We start from the raw sequence: 19,818 nt of genomic DNA, 5'->3' as shown, positions 1-19,818 counted from the left end.
CTCAAGTTACCCTCAACTACGTGATGTTCGCTACGTCGAGTAGCTGCCAACAATCTCTACTACGGGCAAGCGGACGACAAAAATTCTCAAAAGGATTCTGAATTTATACCTCTAGCTAAAGCGAAATCTAGCCAAAGACTTCACTAGCAAGGGGCAGGGCTATCCAGTAACGAAAGCCAATATTTTCTTTCCAGAAAGTATCTTGCATCCACCATCACAGCAAAATGCAAACTTCAAACCCCACCCCATCTCGAGGTATTCCTCCACGAATCTCCAGCCTCGACCGACTGCTTAGATCATCAGGCGCTCGACCTGGGTCTTGATGGCGCGGATCTGGTTGGCGAGCTCACTGGCATCGTTGGTGGTGATGGAGACAGCGATCACGGGACGGCTGACACCGCAGGCACGGCCAAGAGCCATCTTGGAGGGAACGTAGACGTAGGGGACGTTCTTGTCCTCGCACAGAAGGGGGAGGTGGAGAATGATGGGCAGAGGGGTGGTGCTAAGGCGTAATGTTAGCAGGGGATGCGATTATATTTTCAAGGCCAGAACCAGCGAAAGACTTACTCGGCAGCGAGAACGACGAGCTCGGAGGTACCACGGTTCAGGGTCTTGGTGGTCCTGGAAGGAAATGAAGGTTAGCAAATATTTCTTCAGGATGAAAGAGTGACATGGTCTATGAAGCATGACTCTCGGAGTAACAGGCATAGGGTAGGAACATACTCGTTAGCACCCTTCTTGACCTGACGGTAGTTGGTAGCCTGCTGGACGAGATCCAGGAGCTGCTGGCTCAGGGCCTCATCGGCGATGGGCCAGGCGACACCGGTTTCCTCAGCCATTGCGACGGTTTTGGTAAGTTTAGGTGGAGGGAGATGAAACGGAGTTCAGAAACCAAATCTTTTGAGAAATGGCTCACGCAAAGGATCACTGCCGTGTAAACACAGGGGATTGCGGGTGGAAAGTGGGTGGAGTGAAGATCGAGATGATGAAGTTGAAAAAAACTCGGAATGCAAAAGATTTCGGTTACCGCCTTGGAGTTCTGCCGGACTTTGGTGATTAAGTGTGGTATGGGCACGTGATATAACTGACCGCCCGTGGATATTCACCGTTTTAGGAAGTTCTGCTGATTAACGTGGTGATTTTGGAAAGATCTGAATACCATCATCATAAAATAATTCCTTGATATAATTCTCGTCGTGCAACAAGTGGGCACAACTAACTAGTGATGATAGGTAAAAAAAACAAAAACATACAACAGCCAGGATTCGCATGTGGTCACCCACCATACTACTAACTGGCCGGCGCGTGGCTTAAGTACGGCTGAGCGGACGGGAAGCCCTGTTCTCCACACCCTATGGTCGTATGTGCTAGAATCCATGGAGAATGGAGTTAAGTACTCGATAATTAATTGCATTCAAGTATACGAGGAATGCATAAAGCACCAATGCGACCGGGGTTGAGTAGGACGAGTGTGCAATATACAGGTTGAAAGGAGAGCGGATATTATTTTCACCGTGAATGGGTGCTACACATGTATCAGTGCCCTAATCTTCCTCCTACCCATGGCAACCTGTGCTTTGGCTCGGAGGGCCTCTTCATAGCTGGTCTCTAATTGGCGGCGGATTTCGGGGTATAGTGTCGTTAAACCACTCTGCTCATATCATCAGTAAATAGAAAATCAAATGGCTGGAGTATATTGTGAGTGACCCACTAGGGTACCTAGAGCTTAAACTGGCTCGTCTACCCCACCATTGTCCTTTCAATCGGTTGATCCATTTACTGAATGACTCTTTGGCCACCTTTGCATCGAAATAGCACGGACGGACAAGTGTTCTAGGCCCTAAGATCACGACAGGATTGGACCCGTAACCAAGCCTTTCCATGGTGAGGCGTTGGAGCGATAGCTCATCTCGAAGGTGATCCCAAACGCGTCGCCAAAGCCCCTCAATCTTTTGCATAGACCAAGGTAGGGTAAATCTTAGTGCCACCCAGTCAAGGGTGAGAGTGTGTAGAGTAGCCTTCGCAGTGCTTAGGAAGGACATGAAAGATTCAGGACGGACTTCAATCCAATGGAGATTTAGCTCTTCAAGCCGAGTGAATTTGATACTGTCAGATAGCTCGGAGAAGTAGGAGGGGTCCAATCTGCGCTCATCTTTATGCCATTGTGAGAAGACCAGTGTTTTCAGGGATGGGGCGATCATAAGAAGAAGGTCAAGAGTTGTTTTGGAAGCTGGTGTGCTGCGTATTTCCAGTTTTTCTTCATTGGGAAAGTTTATGCACAAATGCAAATACTCAAGCTCCTCAACAGCTCGAGAAAGGAGATCGTATTGCTCCTGGGAGAGGGAAAGCTCTGGGGAGATTCCCGCACAATAATCAGGACCACAGGTATGCAACCTCTTGATCTTTCTGTTAGAATTTCCGAGTGCTTCCAACAATTTGCATAGAGCGAGAGAATTGACTGGGATTATTTCTGCCCCTTGGAGTCCGACAATATGTATGGAATAGAAGGGAGAGTCCATTTGAGCTCTTAGATTGCGCAGGCCTAGGCATCGAACGTGATTGTACCGTCGATCCAGCAGATAAGATGTTGTGTAATGCTCAAGTCCGATTGACTCGAGGTTTTTGAAGCGTGCGAGACATGCCCCCAGCCTGGTGCTAAAGGTTTCGGATTTCAGAAGACTGCAGTGATCCTCCACTATGGCTTGATATGTGGCATGACGGGACCTCATTTCATCCTCCTCCAACGGTTGGCCATCTTCCCATGACCGCGCATAATTGGAACATTCAAAGGTAGAAAGGTCAGAAGGTTCGTTACTTCCATCTCCGTCTGGTTGCATCGACTCAGAGCTAGAAAGCTCCATATTGTGGTGGCCTTCGAATACAGTTGGTACCATCCAAAGCTCTCGAACTCGGACCCGAATTATATCGTTCGCGGCGAGCTCCTCGAGTTTGTGAAAGCCATCGCTAGTGAGAAGGAAGCGGACACTCTTAAAATGACGATCTGCGAATGACTCGAGGGAGTTCATATATAACGTGCGACATGTCGACCTGAGCGCAATCCATTCTTGTCGCTTTAGAGGCTTGCAGATTTCGTTTATGAGCTCAACTGGGAGTAATGTGATAGTCATTTTGACTGAACTTCGTTTTTTGGAAGCCAATGGCAAGGGCAATGAGTGTGTGATTCAAGCCTTGTCGTTGCCCGGTGATGTCTGTTTAACCTCCAATGGAATGTAACAAGTCTGCTCAATGATATCCATGACAAGATAAGTCGACGCGAGATATGGGGAGTAACCACTCAGAAGTTGAGGCAGGGGAGGGGTCTTGAACACTGATTTTACTGTAGACCTAGGTAGGAAGGGACTCTTAACAACAACGGCAGTTTGAAGAGGGGGAGGGGCGAGAGCCTTTGTGACCAACTATGTGTGAAATCACAGGAGGGGAATAATACGAGGGCAAATAGGCGGCGACGGGGGACTGGGAAGAATAGGCTAATTGAGCCTCTAAGCCTGTTCGGGGGCGCGACTGTTCGGGGACAGCACGTGGGGGCCAACCTGACTCTTGCCTCGTCGCTTGGGGTTACCTGATTCCATCAATTCGGCGCTCAGGCTGGTTACACGGGGTTTGTGTCTTAAAACACGTAAGGAGTTTGACAGAAGGCGGAGAAATCCGAGGCGGGGTTCCGGATGTGCATGGAAGAGAATGCAAAAGCTCATTGGGGATGGGGGCAAACGTTTGGCCCCCAATGGCCTTGGCATTTCATGTAGGAAGTGGCTGTAGTCCGGGTCTGGCTGGACCCTGCGTCGACTGGGAGAAAAAAGATGGTTTGGCTTGGGAATTCATTCATGTGAGTTCATTTCTTCTATATACATGAGCCACTGTTCCTTGAACATCGTGATTCATCAGTTTTGCTGACGCCTAATTCCTCTCTTATATAACACGTCAATCAGACCCTTAGTTCGTCTTCCAGACCTACAGACTGCCTGTACCGAGGCTGATAGTAGTACTTGCTAGCTTGGATCGTGCCCGCAAATCAGGTCCAAACTTGTACAGCACAAACGGAATCAATGTCAAGAAAGTAGCAACGAGTGCCAGTAGCAGACCAGCATACTGACTACCAAGGTTGTGGAAGAACTGCGAGGCAAACAAAGGCGACACAGCACCGAGAGTGTTACGCATGAAACCCTGGCCGGCAATGGCAGAAGATGAGTTCTCGCCATAGCAGTCGGAGGTGTAGCTGTAGCAGGACTCGAAAATGAAGAAAATACCAATGGCAATAAGCACCAGGCCGACTATGGGGCCAAACCAGAAGAGCTCCTTATACTGGGTGAAGCTGTAGATGAAGAGGCCAATGGGGAGCCAGACTGCACCGCACAAAGCTCCGTAGAGACGAGCCTCTGGCTGAGCCTCTTTGTTGGGGTCGGCGATGATTGATTCGTACTTTCGAATCTGGAAGAAGTTGAGAGCGAAACCGATAGTAGTGCCGACACAGAGAGCGATGTAGGGCAGGCCCGACACGCCCTCGCCCCAGCCACGCTTCTCCTGATAGGTGATGGGGATAGCAGAGAGGAACAGGAAGGCCAAGAACCAGGCAAAGCTGATCCAAAGACCAAAAGCAAAGACAACGGGCTCAGAGAAGAGCATCTGAATAGCCTTGACTGAGGAGTTGTGCAACATCTCCTTGATACCTGGTGCTTCTAGCTCGTTGTGGGTGACGAAGCGCTCATCGCCAGTCGACTGGCGAATCATCTTGGCCCGCTGGCTGAGAGTCACGCCACCGCGAGTCTCGGGGAGGCAGAGTGTAATGACAATAACCAAGGGGATATTGGCCAGACCTTGAATACCCTCAACCCATCGCCAGCCGAGAGCTTGGTCAATAAAGCCAGCGTAGATGGGAGCGGCGACGGTACCGAAGATAGCAACGAAGGCAAAGCAGGCCATGGGGATGGCACGGTGAGCTGGAGTATACATATCTCCAAAGGTGCCACCGACGAGGATAGTGCCAACGCAGCCAAAGAGACCCAGCAGAGCACGGCAGACCAGGATAGTGGCAATGTTCTTGCCCAACGAGAGGCCAATGAACATGAGAGCGAAGCACACATAAGCACCGACGTAAACGACTCGTCGACCTGCCAGTTCACAGAATGGGGCCAGGAAGAGCGGCGCAAGAGCGCAGGTGAAGTTGAAGGTGAAGAGGCCCAGCTGTCCCAATTCTGAGGAGACACCCAGATCCTCAGTCATTCGAGAGATACCCGAGCTATATGCTGTTGTGGCAAGGCCGATGAAGAGAGTCATCAAACAAAGAAGAAGACTGATAAACGCTTTTCTCTTCCCACTCCAATTGAATGGATTTTCTTTATCCCCCTCGGCAAACTCCAGAATAATGAAGTGCTGCCCATTATGTTCTGTCGGCTTGGTCACGGTAAGAGGAAGATCAATGTCTACCTCCTGTAATAACCGGTTGTCAAACTCTTGTGAATCCTCCTCGCACACTGTGTCGCGGTGTTTCCCTCCAATAATATACCCCTTTTGTGAACTTTCCTGATGGGCGATTGTCGTCTCGGTTGTAGGCACATTCTCATCATGGGAGGCTGTGATTGGCTGTTGTTGCTGCTTTGACTTCATGATGCGAATTGGCCGTGGATTGGAAAACGGAGGGATGATGGCTTGAAATAAAAACAGGGTAGAATATGGGAGAAATAGTTCCCCATATAAACCCCCCTTTTGTAGGGGTAGTGCCTGTCGTCATCCGCAAAACTCCGGGTTCGTAAGTATGGGGACTCGGGACTACGGCGCTCAGGCGTGGGGGTTGGTCTGGTTATGCTCCATAATACTCAAACGTGTTCCCAGGCTGATCATTCAGTCAAATAGAATTTTCAAGTGGAGGTCGAGGTGGAATATTACATACACTCGCTGTACAGTATGCATGGGATATCTTTGACTGCTATTATCTTACCTCGCTTTTTCCATAAGTCAATCATTTATTGCAGATCGTCCTGCCCTGGCCTTACAAAATGACATTGCCAAACCACCTCGAGAACGATGGATTCAAGCCTCGGCTTCTTGTATCACTGGACTGTCTTATACTGTCCGTCCGGAATTGGCAGTGGCCCGATACAAACCAGCCTTGTTGTTTGCATGAGTCTTGTGGACCACGAGAATGATGGACGAATTGTATCCAGAGATTAAAGCGCCACCCGGTAAGAGCCATGACCTCCCTCGGAAAATGCCCGTTGTACCGGACATCTGCGTGGGTGCTGATAACACCGAAGAGGGACCGACGACGTCCCGACCCTGCTCTCTCCGAACGATATCGGCATGCCTTGGACTCGGCCCCACTGATTCGAGGAGACCGGCAAGCCGAGTTATTTATCGGCGGTCTTCGGTTCGGCTGGAAGTTCGAGTAATGAATTGTGTATCTGCTTTATGATCAAATTTAAGTGGTAAAGATGCCTACCGTGGGGTTTTATAACGGTAGTTTTGGGGGTTCGCATCAGTAGTTTGCGAGTATGTGGTCAAAAGGCCATTTTTCCTCGTTCGCTGACCGAGGCAGATCGACCGGTCGGGAGATCCTCGGAGCCCCACACCAGAATTTATCGAATGAAGATCGACCTAGGCTTTGTACCTGTGCCTGGTCACCGCATGATAGCCTTGATAGGACCATCGTATTGCTGTGGAACTGCGGTCGCAACATCCACTAATTTACTATTGCGGCAGCTCATAGTGTCTCGGTTCCGTCGTGCATGGGAATGATGGAATTCTGGACTTACGACCGTTTCACTTTCAGTAAATGCCTCAGCAATCTTCGCTTGTTCTGGAATTCTCCAATATCGCAGCTGCAGTCCATAGTGGCCCTCATATGTGTAAAACGGAATAGGAGCAATCCTTCATCCGTCTGGCCCCGTACATATCGCTCGGATTTTCTATCGCGGAATTGCATTTTGCCCTGCTTATGCCAAGACCCAAAGCACAGAGACTCAAAGAGAACATAAATATCCAGAGCCGCAAACTAAGTACTCGATGCCTGTTCAGGATTCAGTCTTCTTTGCGTTGCTCGAAGTTTCTGCAAGTAGCTGTACTTCCCACTGGCGGAAGGAATAAATATCATACGAAGAGACAGATGATGGGGTATGTAGAGGTGTGCAACAATAATCCAGAGATAATTGTAGATCCCTTATACGAATGAATGGGAATCGTAAACGGCAGATCTCAGTAAACCAAAAAATCCCGTGGCCAAGTAGCGTAGATCTCATTAGTGACCAACAGTGGCCCTGTCGCAACTATGTATCTCGGTCGAGGAGCGCGATCTCATTAATAGAACACCTCCAATTATAGGTCGCATGTTGACTACGTATATTGCAATGATAGATAATCTTGTATTTTGTTTCACTCGACGAGATATCTTCCCTCGGGACATTGGTTTTAAATGTCCCCGTAAGGCCTGATGCTGGCAGAAAAGCCTCGTCGTGAAGTCAGGATTCTTGTTAGGCATTTGGAATCAATATGTTTTGGAGACACGTCATGTTGATTCTCTACACAGCTTGTGGTGAAATTTCTACTTGGTCAAAGCTGTTTGATACATGATTATGAAGTAGATAGAGCGAAGCGTCTAAATCATCTTTAGGCACTCCAGCTGTAAGGCTGGCCTTTCTTGAACCACATGTTTCTCTAGAGCGGATAGAGTGGAACCTAGGTCAATAGGTAGGATTAAGCTCAGCACTGGATGTGAATAAGGCGCAAGGTACAGTACGTTCTGCAAAGCGGATGTTTTCATGGCAATATTCAAGAGGGAAGCCATTGTTTATGTTAGTTAAAAGAGACATGCATTTTATAATATTTATGCACTGTACAGAAAATATCAACACACCCATATCTTGGTTGAAGGTATCAGGTACTGTACCAGGGTGTGAGCTATATCGCTTGTCGCGATAATGGAAAGTCATTGCAAAATGTGGAAGTGCAAACTTTGGAGTCAACACGCATTTTTGTATAATGTATATCAAGAATGCCTGGCAGGAATTCTATGTTGGAGAGTGGTGGTCATATTAGTGGAGGAGAAGTTTGTTTCCTTGGGCTGGGAATATGTTCACCAAGTCGATAGAGGCAAACAACCCCAGGGGCGCGTTCTGCGCGACGCGAATTTCACACCCGCTTCAACGAACTTCTATTCTCTCACTAAAATTTCGACTCTTCACAGAATCTTTTATCAAACAATTACGAAGTCATCTGCCACAGCAAAAAGAGTCACCAACCCGTGTGGATATCGTGGAAGTCAACCGAGATGGAGTTTCCCGAGACAACAAGATTGCGGGTAAGTCATGCTCCCATGGACCCACGCCTTAATCTGGCAAACGAAGCTGCACTTGGGTAGTCACGGAATACTGACCCGCTATCTGTATTTCCAAAGTTCTACAATGGCGAGGCGCTAAGCGATCAAATCGATTTTATCGACTACCAGTGCACCCCGACGGATGTTGCGAGCGTCTGGACTAGCATCCTCACGTACTGGTTTCCGCCCGATGAAGGATACCAAATCCGCCTAAACCATACTGAGGCATGGGTGGAGGTGTATGTGATTCGAGTCGCGAGTCGTCCCCGTGAAACCGAAGTCTCTTTCAGCCCGATTTTCGTCATCCGCTGCTACGGTTGCCGGCGTGATGTCCCCATAATGCCGTTATGGCCTCAGACCATGGCTGACAATGACATCATTTCCCCCGGATAGTCGGAAGGCCTCCAGGTTTTCCTGGAAAACAACCAACACGTGGAGAGTGCTAACCTAAACGGGGACGAGTGGTAATAATAGCGACGCTTTCAGTGTCTTTCATTCGTTCGCGACCGTCACGATGATGCAACCACAAGCAAAGAACTAATTCTTTAAATAGATCGATCTCCTGCCAAGAGAATTTCCATAGCCAAGCTTTCGTCGCTCCATCAACTTCACCTCTTTCGATCTTTTGACAGAAGATCAGAGCCATTGTATCTGTTCATAGCCATCGCATTCTCATCATAAATTTCATAATGCCCCTGAAGAAGGATGCTCACCATCTGCATAAGTATGTCTATTCCTGTGCCCAGACTCGATTGCTTCTCTATCTGACTCGATAATCTACAAGGGTTGGCCATTGGATGCCAGCAGATCATGTCGCTCAGCGGGAGTGGCTCGGAGGAGTGATCGATAAAGTTGACAATAGCGACAAGTCTCTCCATCCGGTCCTTCAAGAATTTAAGGAGTTGATTGAAAGCAACACCAGGGTCTACATGCTCCTAACAGGCATGTTTAGAGAGGTCCCGCACAAGAAACCATACAGCAAAGATCCAACTGGCACGGCGCAGATCCGTGACTATGACCATTTCTTACAAGTTCTCAATCATCTTCTCACCTCGGCCCCGTCATGGACCGACAAAGCCCATCGAGTCGGACTGGTCGGGTTACCCATCAATGCCGTTCTTGACTGGGCAATGGGAACTCCCAGTGGATATGCTGCCTTCCTAGACCCGGAAATCAATGCCATGCTGAAGAAAGTCCTCAATGCGTGGGGAGAGTTTTTGCGGTCACCCGCTTCTGCAGAAGTTTTGAACAACACCTCCCATGGTTGGTTCGGTGAGACAGGCCACCGCGACCTGACAATTGCAGCAAGAGTCGGTCCAACAGCGGCGGAGAACTTGCAATTCCAGGACATGTTCCAGTGCGACCCCTCTGCGCCGAACTTTGGCTTCAAATCCTGGGACGATTTCTTCACAAGACAATTTTCTGAAGGAATGCGCCCGGTTGCCGAGCCAGACAATGGTCGCGTGATTGCCAGTGCGTGCGAGTCCAAGCCATACCGACTCGCTCACAACGTTCGGGCTCGTGATCATTTTTGGATCAAGACTCAACCGTATTCTGTGCTTGATATGCTGGGTCATGACGAGCTTGCCCAGAAGTTCGTCGGCGGTACGGTGTATCAGGCATTCCTGAGCGCTCTGAGCTATCACCGTTGGCATGCCCCTGTCAGCGGAAAGGTCGTAAAGGCCTACGTCATTGACGGCGCTTACTATTCCGAACCGCTATTCGAAGGTGTTGGAAACCCGCAGGCTCATACCGCGGAAATAGATTTAGAAGGACAGGTCATCTCACAGTCGTATATCACTGCAACTGCTACCCGTGCTCTCATTTTCATCGAGGCTGACGAGCCTTCTATCGGATTGATGGCGTTTATCGGCGTGGGAATGGCAGAAGTTTCTACCTGTGAGATTACGGTCAAAGAAGGTGATCATCTCAAGAAGGGTGACGAAATTGGCATGTTCCACTTTGGCGGGTCTACTCATTGTTTGCTTTTCCGGAAGGGCGTCAACGTGTCTGGATTCCCCGAGGCAGGAGGAGAGGAGAATGTGCCTGTTCGGAGTCATTTGGCTATAGTGTCTTGATACAAACGGAGCCTGTGATCTGACTATTGAGGCAAGCAATGGACCTTCATATCACTGATCACTTAGCTAAAATCTACCTAAAAGACCCCGGTACCGGAAATGTCCTGTATAAGTAAAATCATGTTGACACAATGCTCCATATCGAAACCTGAGTAGCTGGGCGCTCAAAGCCAAGGCCACGAGAGCTATACGAGGTACCACAGCACTCTGGAGGTGTCTATGTGCCGAAATTCCTGAAATTTAAGAGCAAACCTCTCACTTAAATAGCCCGCATCAGGTGGGATTGAGCGTGGATCCAGTCAATCGTCCTATATTCCAAGTATATCAGGATGCTTTACAGCTAGCTCCCGTTCTCGTACGTGAACAGCCCTTTGGGCATGGATAAGCTGGATTGTATTGCCACAAAAAGTAAGGATCAGTCTCGTTGGACAGAACATTGCCGATAAGCCCTGTCTGAGTTGGTAGGTCATAAGACGCGGCAAAGACCTCCATTGAGGAAATTTGAATCTGGCCCCATCCTTTTTCGGTAAGTATGGCAATAGACGTTCCATAGATGTATTCTCTGAAACCAGCCCAGCGAATTGCAGAGGCACACTAAGTCGAATTAGATTGGCTCAAAACGATACTATAGATGCCTTATTCTTGGACGTACCATCGGGCAGCTCTCAGCATTTGTGTACACACTCAGGTCGGAGAACGCATTTTGTGCCTCGGATGCTGTCAATCGAAAGTCGCCCTGAGGATCAGTGAGAATGTCGGTACAATTATTAATGGCTGCGATTTCACCTAGATCCGCTATCAGATTCGCAACAGCCAAGTTGGAGAATTGACGTTCGTTCGCTCTCACCGTGTAGCGTCGGGTTTCCTGTCTTGTGACTCTCATTGATGCCCATACAAATCAGCTTGCCGACAGGAGAGTCGGTATGGTTGATGATAACTGTCCCAAATGCCGCAAATGGACATGGCGATCCGCTTATATCACTCAACGCTTGGTTTGCTAAGCGCATCCAACGAGCTCGGGTCTCAAAGGAGACGCCGTCGATCGTTGATGTTGGGTCAGCGACTTTTGCTGGCCCAGTCCCCATGAAGGAGGCGATAAGGAGAGAGAAGAAAATTGTCGGAGATTTCATATTGACCATTGAATTTCTTGTCTAGTAGCAGTGCGAGGTATGGTCGGGCGGTTGGCTTTGTTTAATGGTCACGATATCGTCATACATAGGTCGAGGTGAGCTTGAAGGGACGATTGTCGGATGATAATCCAAGTCCGTTGCGGCCGCCACCGCCCGAGCTAATGCATGAAGATGGGAGATGTTGAATGATAAGAGATACTTGCTAGATGATAAGCGTAGCTAGTGACAATTGGGCAATGGATCTCGAGGAGTTTCCCGCTGGACTAAGCGGGGTTATGATTGACGGGCGACGCCCCGCTTCAATCTTGCCACCGACTTTGGCGTTGGCTTAAGTTGAGCACACTCGAGACTATCTTGGTAGAATGGTCCAGGAGCAGGTATTTCTTTCAATTGCAAGTTATATATTGACTTCTCAGTCTTCCAGTCTATTCTCAGTGTCTTCCCACTGCTTCTATATAGTCTTTCCACACCTTTTGGATATCATTCTTGTAAATGAAATCTTTGTCACCATAAAGGAAGTACTTAATCTTGGCACGTAGGAATTCGTCAAAACTTTTGGTTTCTTCTCGAGCTTTTCGCAGCCTTTCTTCCGATTCATCCAGATGCTCATACATCCTAGCATAATATGGAGACCGGATCGTGTTGAAAATTTCGAGGGCGTCTCCAACCGGAAGGGAAAGTGATTGAGTATATTCCAGAGCCCGCGCAAGAATCCACCCATCTTCCATAGCGAATGTTGCACCAGAACCAAAAGCACCTAAACGGAATTCAGAACCTGTATCCTTGACGATACTTTGCCAAGAGTGAAACTCACCGGAGAGGGGATGGCTGGCATCTCCAATAAGTGCGACTTTGTTTTCCCAGCCAATAATCCTGTCAAGTCGCGGGCCTGCAAACATTGCGAATTCTCTCCACGCCCCTTCCGGAACAACGTTGACAGCGTCTTTGATTCGCTGGTCATATTTCTTTTGAGGAGTCAGTTTGAATATTCAATTCGTACTTTCCGGGAAGATTTCAGCCTCATACCTCAACACGGGACTCCACACGATCGTTGGTGGCAGGAACTCCCCAGACAACAGTTTTTCCAGGGATCTCAGGCTCGCGATATCCACGCACAGTGATTTCAAAATGCGGGGTTTCCTCGCTGTCATCATCGACATCTGAAAAATAGACATGACCGGTTTCACCCCACCACCAGCTCGTGAAGGATGTGATGTCGGAAATATGAGCCAGGTTTGCTTTGGGGACAATCACGCGCCATGCAATAGTTCCTGTGAAAGAGAGGTGATGATTTGGGAGTAGTGTCCGGCGGACAATCTGCGAAATTGGTTCCTATAAGCCGTACGTTCTGATTCGGAATCTAGGGTGTTGGACAAACAGATTGTATTCCATCCGCTCCGACGACAAGATCTGCAACTGTTTCGGTCTGGTCATGAAACACTAACCGCACTCCGTCATTTGCTAGATCTTCCAGATGGATGAGCTTTTTGTCATATCGAATGATTCCTTCTGGGACTCGTGAGAGCAGTGCCGATTGGAGGCGCGTTCTGCGGGCACGAATCGCCCCGCGAGAGTCTGCCTTGGAGTTTTCCGGCGATGGTACCACACTGAGAATTGTTCCTGTATGGGCATTCCTATTCAGACCTATGGTTAGAGTGCATCAACGTTAATCGTCACGCTCTGAATGTTTCAACATACCGTTGGTGTGTGTTTGCCTTGGAGCCTCCCTTGACCCCATTACTGGCTCCAAGCAAGTCGAGGACTTTCCATGCATTCGTACTAAGACTTATTCCTGCACCAGCCTCACGAGGTTCCGGATTTTTCTCATAAAGACTGACCTGAACGAAGGGGAGTTGGGATAGAGCGATGGCCGTTCCCAGTCCTCCTGGTCCACCGCCAATAATTGCAACATTGATCAGTGTTCGTCCAACCATATTTATTCTACTTGGTTGACTGTGTGTCTGTACAGTATGGAAGTGTCTTTTTACTGCACTTCAGAAAGATATATGTGGGGGATTAGGAGATGTTTGGCGCACTTATCAATCAATCATCCCATAGCACGCCATTATCGTGTCGGAATATGCCATACTTACTGCCCATAGTTTTTACCTTCTCAAAGAACTGGAGGAGAAACCTTGCACTTAATGAATCGTGAGGATACAGAGAATAATAACGTGAGAGAAGCAAGGCCTTTGCTGGAGTTCTTGGCATGTTTGCGACCGAAAGCCAACATGTAGACTGAAGTGTAGAGCGCTGCCCGCGATATGAATCTTGAAGCACCCGTTAAGGGTGCCTTCACACGCCAGACTATGAAACATCTAAGGTCTGCAGCTCGCCGACTTGGTGGCGTGGTGCTGATAGTATTTCGGTTATAATTTTCCCTCTGCCAGCGGACCCCAAATTCGGTGATTATCCCACGGGAACGAGGCTATTCAGACAGCCAGAACTCGAGAATATTATTCATCAGCTCAGAGAATTTGGATTATAATATGACGAGACTTTGCTTCCTCCTATCATAAGCGGTTTAGTTCTACATACCTCTTCTTGGGGTCAGGCAGGAGTGGAAAGTTGGCCAAATGTTCTTCCGTCATGGAGCACGAGATTGATACGTAGTATTGGAGAGGAAACTTCTCCAAAAAGAACTTGACCAGGTGCTTAACCACGACCGGAGGTAATGTTTGGCCCCTTTCTCTTCCAAAGGGTTTGGAATTGGCCCCAATAATACTGACGCGGCCTCTGATCCAGCCTGGAGTCCGGCATTGAAGGGCCTCATGAGTGGATCCTCGCCCCCAAATTAAGCAACACATAAGCGCTAACGGTCGGGGTCATGAATTCTTCACTTCCCACTTCTTCAAGAATCCTGCTCGGAAGGTTGAGTAGCTTATATGGGCAGATTATACGAATACAATCGTACTATCCCTGTCGGATCAGGTTGGCCCCTGACGATCCCCCACATAGCAACAACGTCGCGCCTTTTCGTCATCGCTCGCTTTGCTCTGGAAGCTGGTGCAGGCGAATATCATCATTGCCTGGAAATATACCTCAGCCACTACCAAATCTCTGGTCTCAAGAAAGCGCAAATAGGGAAAGCCAGATAAGATGGCCTCCCAAGAGCAGCTTCGACAGCAGTTGGTGATGAAGGCACGTCAACAACAGATGCAGATTATGGCGAGGCAACAACAAGCAGCCAGTGCCGCAGGCCGGCAAAACGTCGGATCCCAACCAAGCCAAAGCATCCCGCCTCGCTCTATGGCCATGGGTTCCCATTTCGATGATTTACCCATTCTCAAGGCAGATGACCTGGATCATAAACAGCCCCAGCCATCTTCGTTTTCGTCGTTGGACTCCGCTTGTAAATATGGTCCAGTTTCTACGATTGCGGAGATTATCACCTCCGAGTCCCGGACACCTGCATTTCTACATCGGGGTCTTCTGGTCGCTCTACAAGCCGGAAACATCGATGCTACCGGATATCTACTTTCCAGCGGCGCACCTATTGTTCGACAAACCCCAGAATTCATTCTCAAGGCGCCAGCGAATAAGCAAATAGCCTTGTTCGAGCTCTTCGCTGCCCACAACTGGACTCCAAATACCCCAGGCCTGTATGGTGCTGTACTACTTCCAAGATTAGTCAATAACTTGCCTTTACTGTCTTGGTTTCTGGCACACGGCGCAAATCCAAATCTGGGGCAACAGAAAGACTTTCGTGATCGGCATGGTAACTCGGATACCGAGTCTTGCATTGCTCTCGAAACAGCTGCAGCGCGTGGCAGCGTCGAAGCTGTAAGGATGCTACTGGCCGCAGGTGCTCGGATTCAAAATGGGGCACCTTTACACCGTGCTGCCGGCGTTTGTCCTCCAGGGGAGAATCCACATGCCGGCCGTGTCAAGCCAAGCCAGGAATTTGATACTAACAGAATCCCGGTAATGCGCTTACTTGTGGAGAATGGGGCAGATGTGAACTACAAGGTTGAAACGCAGCATATGGAGCCTCAATATGCGATTGTTCACGCAGTGATGGCTGGGGCCGTGGAGCGTGTCAAGTGGCTTCTAAAACAAGGAGCAGATCCATTCGCGAAGGGCAACTTTGGGAGTGCATCAACTTACGCTTCCTTATGGGGCGAAGAAATGGAGAAGGTTATTGAAGAAGGACTTATGGCGAGGAATGAAGCAATAAATCAGTCGTAGTAGAATGAAAATCCTCACGCTAGTAGCGGATATTATTGATTCACAATGTAACTAATTCAAATTAATCATGTTCAACGTGGTGGGCTACCATTTTTTGCTTCTCTTGTCTGCGGTTATTTTGATCGTAGTGTGCTACGAGAGAGTTTACTGGCTCCCAAAGAGAAATAACTTTGACTAGCAAGCCTACCTTGCGGCTTGGCCATGCTTGCTCTCGGTAATGGTCAGGGATATGGAACAGACTATGCCTTGGAGTGGGGCTGTGTCAGCATGGTCCACGACAACGCGACCAATGCATGTCAGCACTAGCCTTAGTTTTCGGTCCAACAAATAAAGAAAGAATAGCACAAAGAAAAAAAAATGAACTATGTAAAGAGCAATTTTATAGTAAGGTTCTTCGTTACTTGTTGCTTTCACTTGTCGATGAAGCCAAAGCAAGCGAGGCAGCAATACTCCTCTGTTAGTGTTATATCTTAGGCCAAAAATTCACTTAAGTTATCTGAATAGTTTGAGATCTAACGAGAGTCTGGCCCCTTAGAGGTCTACTTTCTTAGCCCCAAAATCTTTATTTTAATGGATTACTATATGACTTTAGCCTCGCATGAGGTAAGAACTAGAAGATAAACACGACCTTTCATTTGAAATGGAAATAAAGGGCATGGCGATCAGTCTCATATGAGAGGATTCAAGGCCAAGGTGTTTCAAAAAGGCCTAAAATCTGACTTGAGATCATTCGGAAATAGAATGACTGTCGTGAAATAAGGGGATATGAATAGTTGCAACTAAATTGGCTGATTGGGGGCGGGCAAATAACTCGCAGATTTTCAAGGATATTTAAACATGCCTTTAAGTCTTGAGAATACGATCATCTAACTAGTTGTCCCATTTAGTTCAGATTTCAGCAGCGACAATGCAGGTTCCTCGGGGCTGGCTCATGTCAGTTGGCAGGGTACTGCTGATATTGGTATTTCTGACCCAGTATGCATTTTCGTACATGGCCATGGCTTTGCTGGAGTGAACGGTATTTACGGATGCACTTCAGTCAATATCGTGTCTGAAAAGGGCGTCTACGTATCACATATCTGGGAGAACCCAGTCTTCATCGACAGTGATTGGAAAGCGACGGATGACAGCTCTTTCAAAAAGAATGCATTTGAATTACTTCGTGACGGGACATCCACTGCACAGAGTATTACGGCACTGGTTGGAACGGACGCGAATCCTGGAGTCCTGCACGCTATCTACGCCCCAAATGTTTTCGTTCTTACCCCAAAGACTACTGAATGGGACAAGGAACAACATAAGATCACTACAACATTACGATATGACAGTCGTGCTCGTCAACTGGGGCAGTGGGTTGCTAGTATTATCCCTGGATCTGGTGGCAGTGTAATTACTCTTGGATATACACGAACGAGCAAGCAAGCTTCCACTCAGACAGGTGGAACTGCTGGACGGGCGATTCTCGAGGTTGATCCCTTCCAATACTGGTTGACCACACCGAATGCCCCTCTTGGTAGTCCCGGTCTACAAGTTGGTCGATGGAGACTCTGGGTCGAAGACCAGTTGATTACCACGCAAGATTTCTGGACGCCCAATACCACCCCTCTTTCAAAGCGAGCGGTTGGCTATGCCAACCCGTGTGGGTCGAGCTCGAGTGCTTCCTCGTCGTCCACTCCGGTCTCGAGTAGCACTAAGATCAAATCCTGCGCGGTTCGGACTAGGACTGCCACTTTTGATATCACAAGTAGCACTCCTTCGAGCTCTGCCCGAGTTTCAACCCCAAGCACGACGTCGTCCACAAAGTCGAGTACTACCAAGTCGTCTACGACCTTGACATCGACAACCCTCTCAGCTAAACCGTCAGTATCTGCGTCTTCTGTGCCATCAACCTCGCATTCTACTACACGTTCTGGATCTGCGTCCTCCCTTTCGTCCTTCACCACCCGTGCCTCATCGACCGTGACCACGTCGACTACACAGTATTGTCTCAATTATGCAGACCATACTACCGACTACTGTACCTGTTCATCGACAAGTTCCGGTTCAACACTCTACACCTCCTTGCCTCTGATGACGGATGGATACTGCAAGTACACCTCGTTCCCAGCGCCAACCACAACGCATGCAACCACCACACCAACAACGATCACTACTGCTCCAACAGCAACGACAACTTACTGCCTCAACTATGCGGACCCCCACAGTAATGTTGACTATTGCACATGCTCATCAACTTCTGGAACGTCTGTATACTACACATCAATGCCCCTGATGAGCGGTGGGTATTGTTCGTACACAACTTTCCCGAGCAGCACCAACCCTTACCCATACACGAAGACTGAGGAGGGCTCGGTGATCGCGTACGCAACCTCGACCGTGTCGATATTCAACGTCGCTGGCTATCGATTGACCGAAACCTATGGATCCGGCAGCAGCACAGTTCTTGAAACCCCTGCTCCCACGGGATTCCCCTACACAACCACTTCCGACGACACGGTCATTGCGTATGCCACATCAACGATCTCGTACATGGACGTTGCTGGATACAAGTTGATTTTGACCTACGGTGCGGGTTCGTCAACAATTATCTCCACCCCAACACCAACTGCATCTTGCGCGATGTGGTCCGAGATCGCCGCTTACATGTTCCTCATTTATGATATTGACCACTGGGACGTTGATGAAGACGACTTGCAGAGCAAGCTGAAGAGTGAGGAGTCTGGTTGTGGTGCCATTACTGCTTGGGACTTTAACTCGGCAATGAATGGGTCCGCAGGGGCAAAGTTCAATCTTCCAACCTTAATGAAGAGTGGATGTGTGGAGAGAGCGATCAAATCTGCCGGTGGACCGTCCATTAGCTGTCAGGGCCACGGTACTCATGTTTTCGATGGAGGTGACAGCGTGCAGGATATTTATAACGCGCTTTAGAGGGGGTCCTGGGTTCTTGTGAGATTATCCATGTGGCGTTGAGTTAGATTTGTAAACGTTGGTATTTCGATTGGTTCTGTTGAAAGTAGGTTGATAATCAAGTGACTTGTAATAGTCATGAATGTTTGAATGGGATTGCGCCCAAAGTGCTGGCTGCCATTCAATAGATCGGAACATTGCGTCGCCAAGATACCACCACGATGGTGGTGAATGAAAGTATTGCCAAGCACATGGTCGGGCAGAGGCGGGTGATGTTAGCCAAAGATGGCCATTGGTATAAGGCGTGTAGCCAACGAGAATGCAAGGATTGCACCCAGAACTCGGAATATCAGCCTTGAGTGAAGCTTCTCGATGGTCCTTTGTTCCACGTCTCAGCCAACTCTATTTGAGGGTATCGCCCTTTGTCATGTCAGGGTTAGCGTGTGTCACGAGTGTCATGGAACCTTTGGTCAGACTTCGAAATTATTGAAAACTAAGATTAGCGATCCGGAATTCGCCACCAAGGGGTCATATCGAGAAGGACGATCATCTTGAATTTGCGGACTGGACGGGGAGAACGCGACCAAACCGCCGCGTCAACAACAGGCGGTGAGCCACAGTTCTGCCACCCTTTAGGACTCCGCCTTCCTTGAACAGATTCCAGTGACGTCATCTATAAACAAAACGTCATCGAGGGCCCATGTCTCTTGGGAGTAAAAATTGGGATCATAGCGTGAATACTGACTTACATTTACATTGACTTACACATCCACCCTGCCCCTGTTTCTCCTCTTCCAACTTTTGACCTTCAGATATCGACTATACTGCCAAAATGTTCAATCACCCATTCCACAAGGATGCCCAACGAGCCTACCACACCCACACGCGCCCATAAACATCTCTCTCGCGACCAGAGGCTGAGACGATGCTGGATTCTCATATCATGAAATAGCCACCCGGCTAGGCTGTTCAGACTACCAAGCTCGGTATACATGTCTTTCCGGCCAGGTATCGCCTCGGAAACGATCTGGGCGGCATCCCAAGCTCTCCGAGGCGCGAATCGCCCAGATAATCGAGTGGATGAACGCAAGTTCTGGGAATCGCTCTAAGTCTGTCAATGAGATTCTTGCCGAGTTCGACCTTCCTGTTTATGGAGAAACGCTTCGGAAAACGCTCAAGGGTTGCTACT

The 19,818-nt window shown here is 48.6% G+C and overlaps 9 protein-coding genes across 9 annotated transcripts, besides 2 other annotated features; 4 read left to right on the top strand and 5 right to left on the bottom strand.

Annotated features, from left to right (window-relative positions):
• Nucleotides 1–291: 291 nt before the first annotated feature.
• N7496_000203 (13 kDa ribonucleoprotein-associated protein) lies at nucleotides 292–839 on the bottom strand (the record flags this gene model as incomplete). Its single annotated transcript, XM_056693134.1, has 3 exons — nucleotides 292–502; nucleotides 568–621; nucleotides 724–839. The coding sequence occupies 3 exons, from the start codon at nucleotides 837–839 to the stop codon at nucleotides 292–294; spliced, it is 381 nt and encodes a 126-aa protein (XP_056559863.1).
• A 288-nt stretch (nucleotides 840–1,127) lies between these two features.
• Nucleotides 1,128–1,215: a sequence feature (Protein overlapping with rRNA (N7496_000202, KAJ5389134.1) was converted to a misc_feature.).
• A 38-nt stretch (nucleotides 1,216–1,253) lies between these two features.
• Nucleotides 1,254–1,378: a sequence feature (Protein overlapping with rRNA (N7496_000202, KAJ5389134.1) was converted to a misc_feature.).
• A 147-nt stretch (nucleotides 1,379–1,525) lies between these two features.
• N7496_000201 (uncharacterized protein) lies at nucleotides 1,526–3,128 on the bottom strand (the record flags this gene model as incomplete). The annotated part of the gene is made up of 2 exons (XM_056693132.1): nucleotides 1,526–1,651; nucleotides 1,827–3,128. 2 exons carry the CDS (start codon nucleotides 3,126–3,128, stop codon nucleotides 1,526–1,528), a joined length of 1,428 nt encoding a protein of 475 aa, XP_056559861.1.
• An 841-nt stretch (nucleotides 3,129–3,969) lies between these two features.
• N7496_000200 (MFS transporter) lies at nucleotides 3,970–5,622 on the bottom strand (the record flags this gene model as incomplete). Its single annotated transcript, XM_056693131.1, has 1 exon — nucleotides 3,970–5,622. One exon carries the CDS (start codon nucleotides 5,620–5,622, stop codon nucleotides 3,970–3,972), a length of 1,653 nt encoding a protein of 550 aa, XP_056559860.1.
• Nucleotides 5,623–8,278: 2,656 nt separating this feature from the next.
• Nucleotides 8,279–8,719, top strand: N7496_000199 (uncharacterized protein; the record flags this gene model as incomplete). The annotated part of the gene is made up of 2 exons (XM_056693130.1): nucleotides 8,279–8,308; nucleotides 8,405–8,719. 2 exons carry the CDS (start codon nucleotides 8,279–8,281, stop codon nucleotides 8,717–8,719), a joined length of 345 nt encoding a protein of 114 aa, XP_056559859.1.
• Nucleotides 8,720–9,015: 296 nt separating this feature from the next.
• On the top strand, nucleotides 9,016–10,404 carry N7496_000198 (uncharacterized protein; the record flags this gene model as incomplete). The annotated part of the gene is made up of 2 exons (XM_056693129.1): nucleotides 9,016–9,050; nucleotides 9,111–10,404. The coding sequence occupies 2 exons, from the start codon at nucleotides 9,016–9,018 to the stop codon at nucleotides 10,402–10,404; spliced, it is 1,329 nt and encodes a 442-aa protein (XP_056559858.1).
• A 273-nt stretch (nucleotides 10,405–10,677) lies between these two features.
• On the bottom strand, nucleotides 10,678–11,543 carry N7496_000197 (nucleoside deaminase; the record flags this gene model as incomplete). Its single annotated transcript, XM_056693128.1, has 4 exons — nucleotides 10,678–10,712; nucleotides 10,764–10,998; nucleotides 11,057–11,199; nucleotides 11,252–11,543. The coding sequence occupies 4 exons, from the start codon at nucleotides 11,541–11,543 to the stop codon at nucleotides 10,678–10,680; spliced, it is 705 nt and encodes a 234-aa protein (XP_056559857.1).
• A 422-nt stretch (nucleotides 11,544–11,965) lies between these two features.
• On the bottom strand, nucleotides 11,966–13,468 carry N7496_000196 (FAD-binding monooxygenase; the record flags this gene model as incomplete). Its single annotated transcript, XM_056693127.1, has 5 exons — nucleotides 11,966–12,291; nucleotides 12,349–12,499; nucleotides 12,561–12,866; nucleotides 12,913–13,168; nucleotides 13,233–13,468. 5 exons carry the CDS (start codon nucleotides 13,466–13,468, stop codon nucleotides 11,966–11,968), a joined length of 1,275 nt encoding a protein of 424 aa, XP_056559856.1.
• Nucleotides 13,469–14,633: 1,165 nt separating this feature from the next.
• On the top strand, nucleotides 14,634–15,722 carry N7496_000195 (ankyrin repeat domain-containing protein; the record flags this gene model as incomplete). Its single annotated transcript, XM_056693126.1, has 1 exon — nucleotides 14,634–15,722. The coding sequence occupies one exon, from the start codon at nucleotides 14,634–14,636 to the stop codon at nucleotides 15,720–15,722; it is 1,089 nt and encodes a 362-aa protein (XP_056559855.1).
• A 598-nt stretch (nucleotides 15,723–16,320) lies between these two features.
• Nucleotides 16,321–18,650, top strand: N7496_000194 (uncharacterized protein; the record flags this gene model as incomplete). The annotated part of the gene is made up of 2 exons (XM_056693125.1): nucleotides 16,321–16,325; nucleotides 16,610–18,650. 2 exons carry the CDS (start codon nucleotides 16,321–16,323, stop codon nucleotides 18,648–18,650), a joined length of 2,046 nt encoding a protein of 681 aa, XP_056559854.1.
• Nucleotides 18,651–19,818: the final 1,168 nt, after the last annotated feature.

Source organism: Penicillium cataractarum, assembly GCF_028827025.1.
Source record: "Penicillium cataractarum strain IBT 29864 chromosome Unknown utg000001l, whole genome shotgun sequence".
Lineage (NCBI taxonomy): Eukaryota > Fungi > Ascomycota > Eurotiomycetes > Eurotiales > Aspergillaceae > Penicillium > Penicillium cataractarum.
Note: the sequence above shows the minus strand (reverse complement) of the source record. Positions and strands in the feature narration are given on the sequence as shown.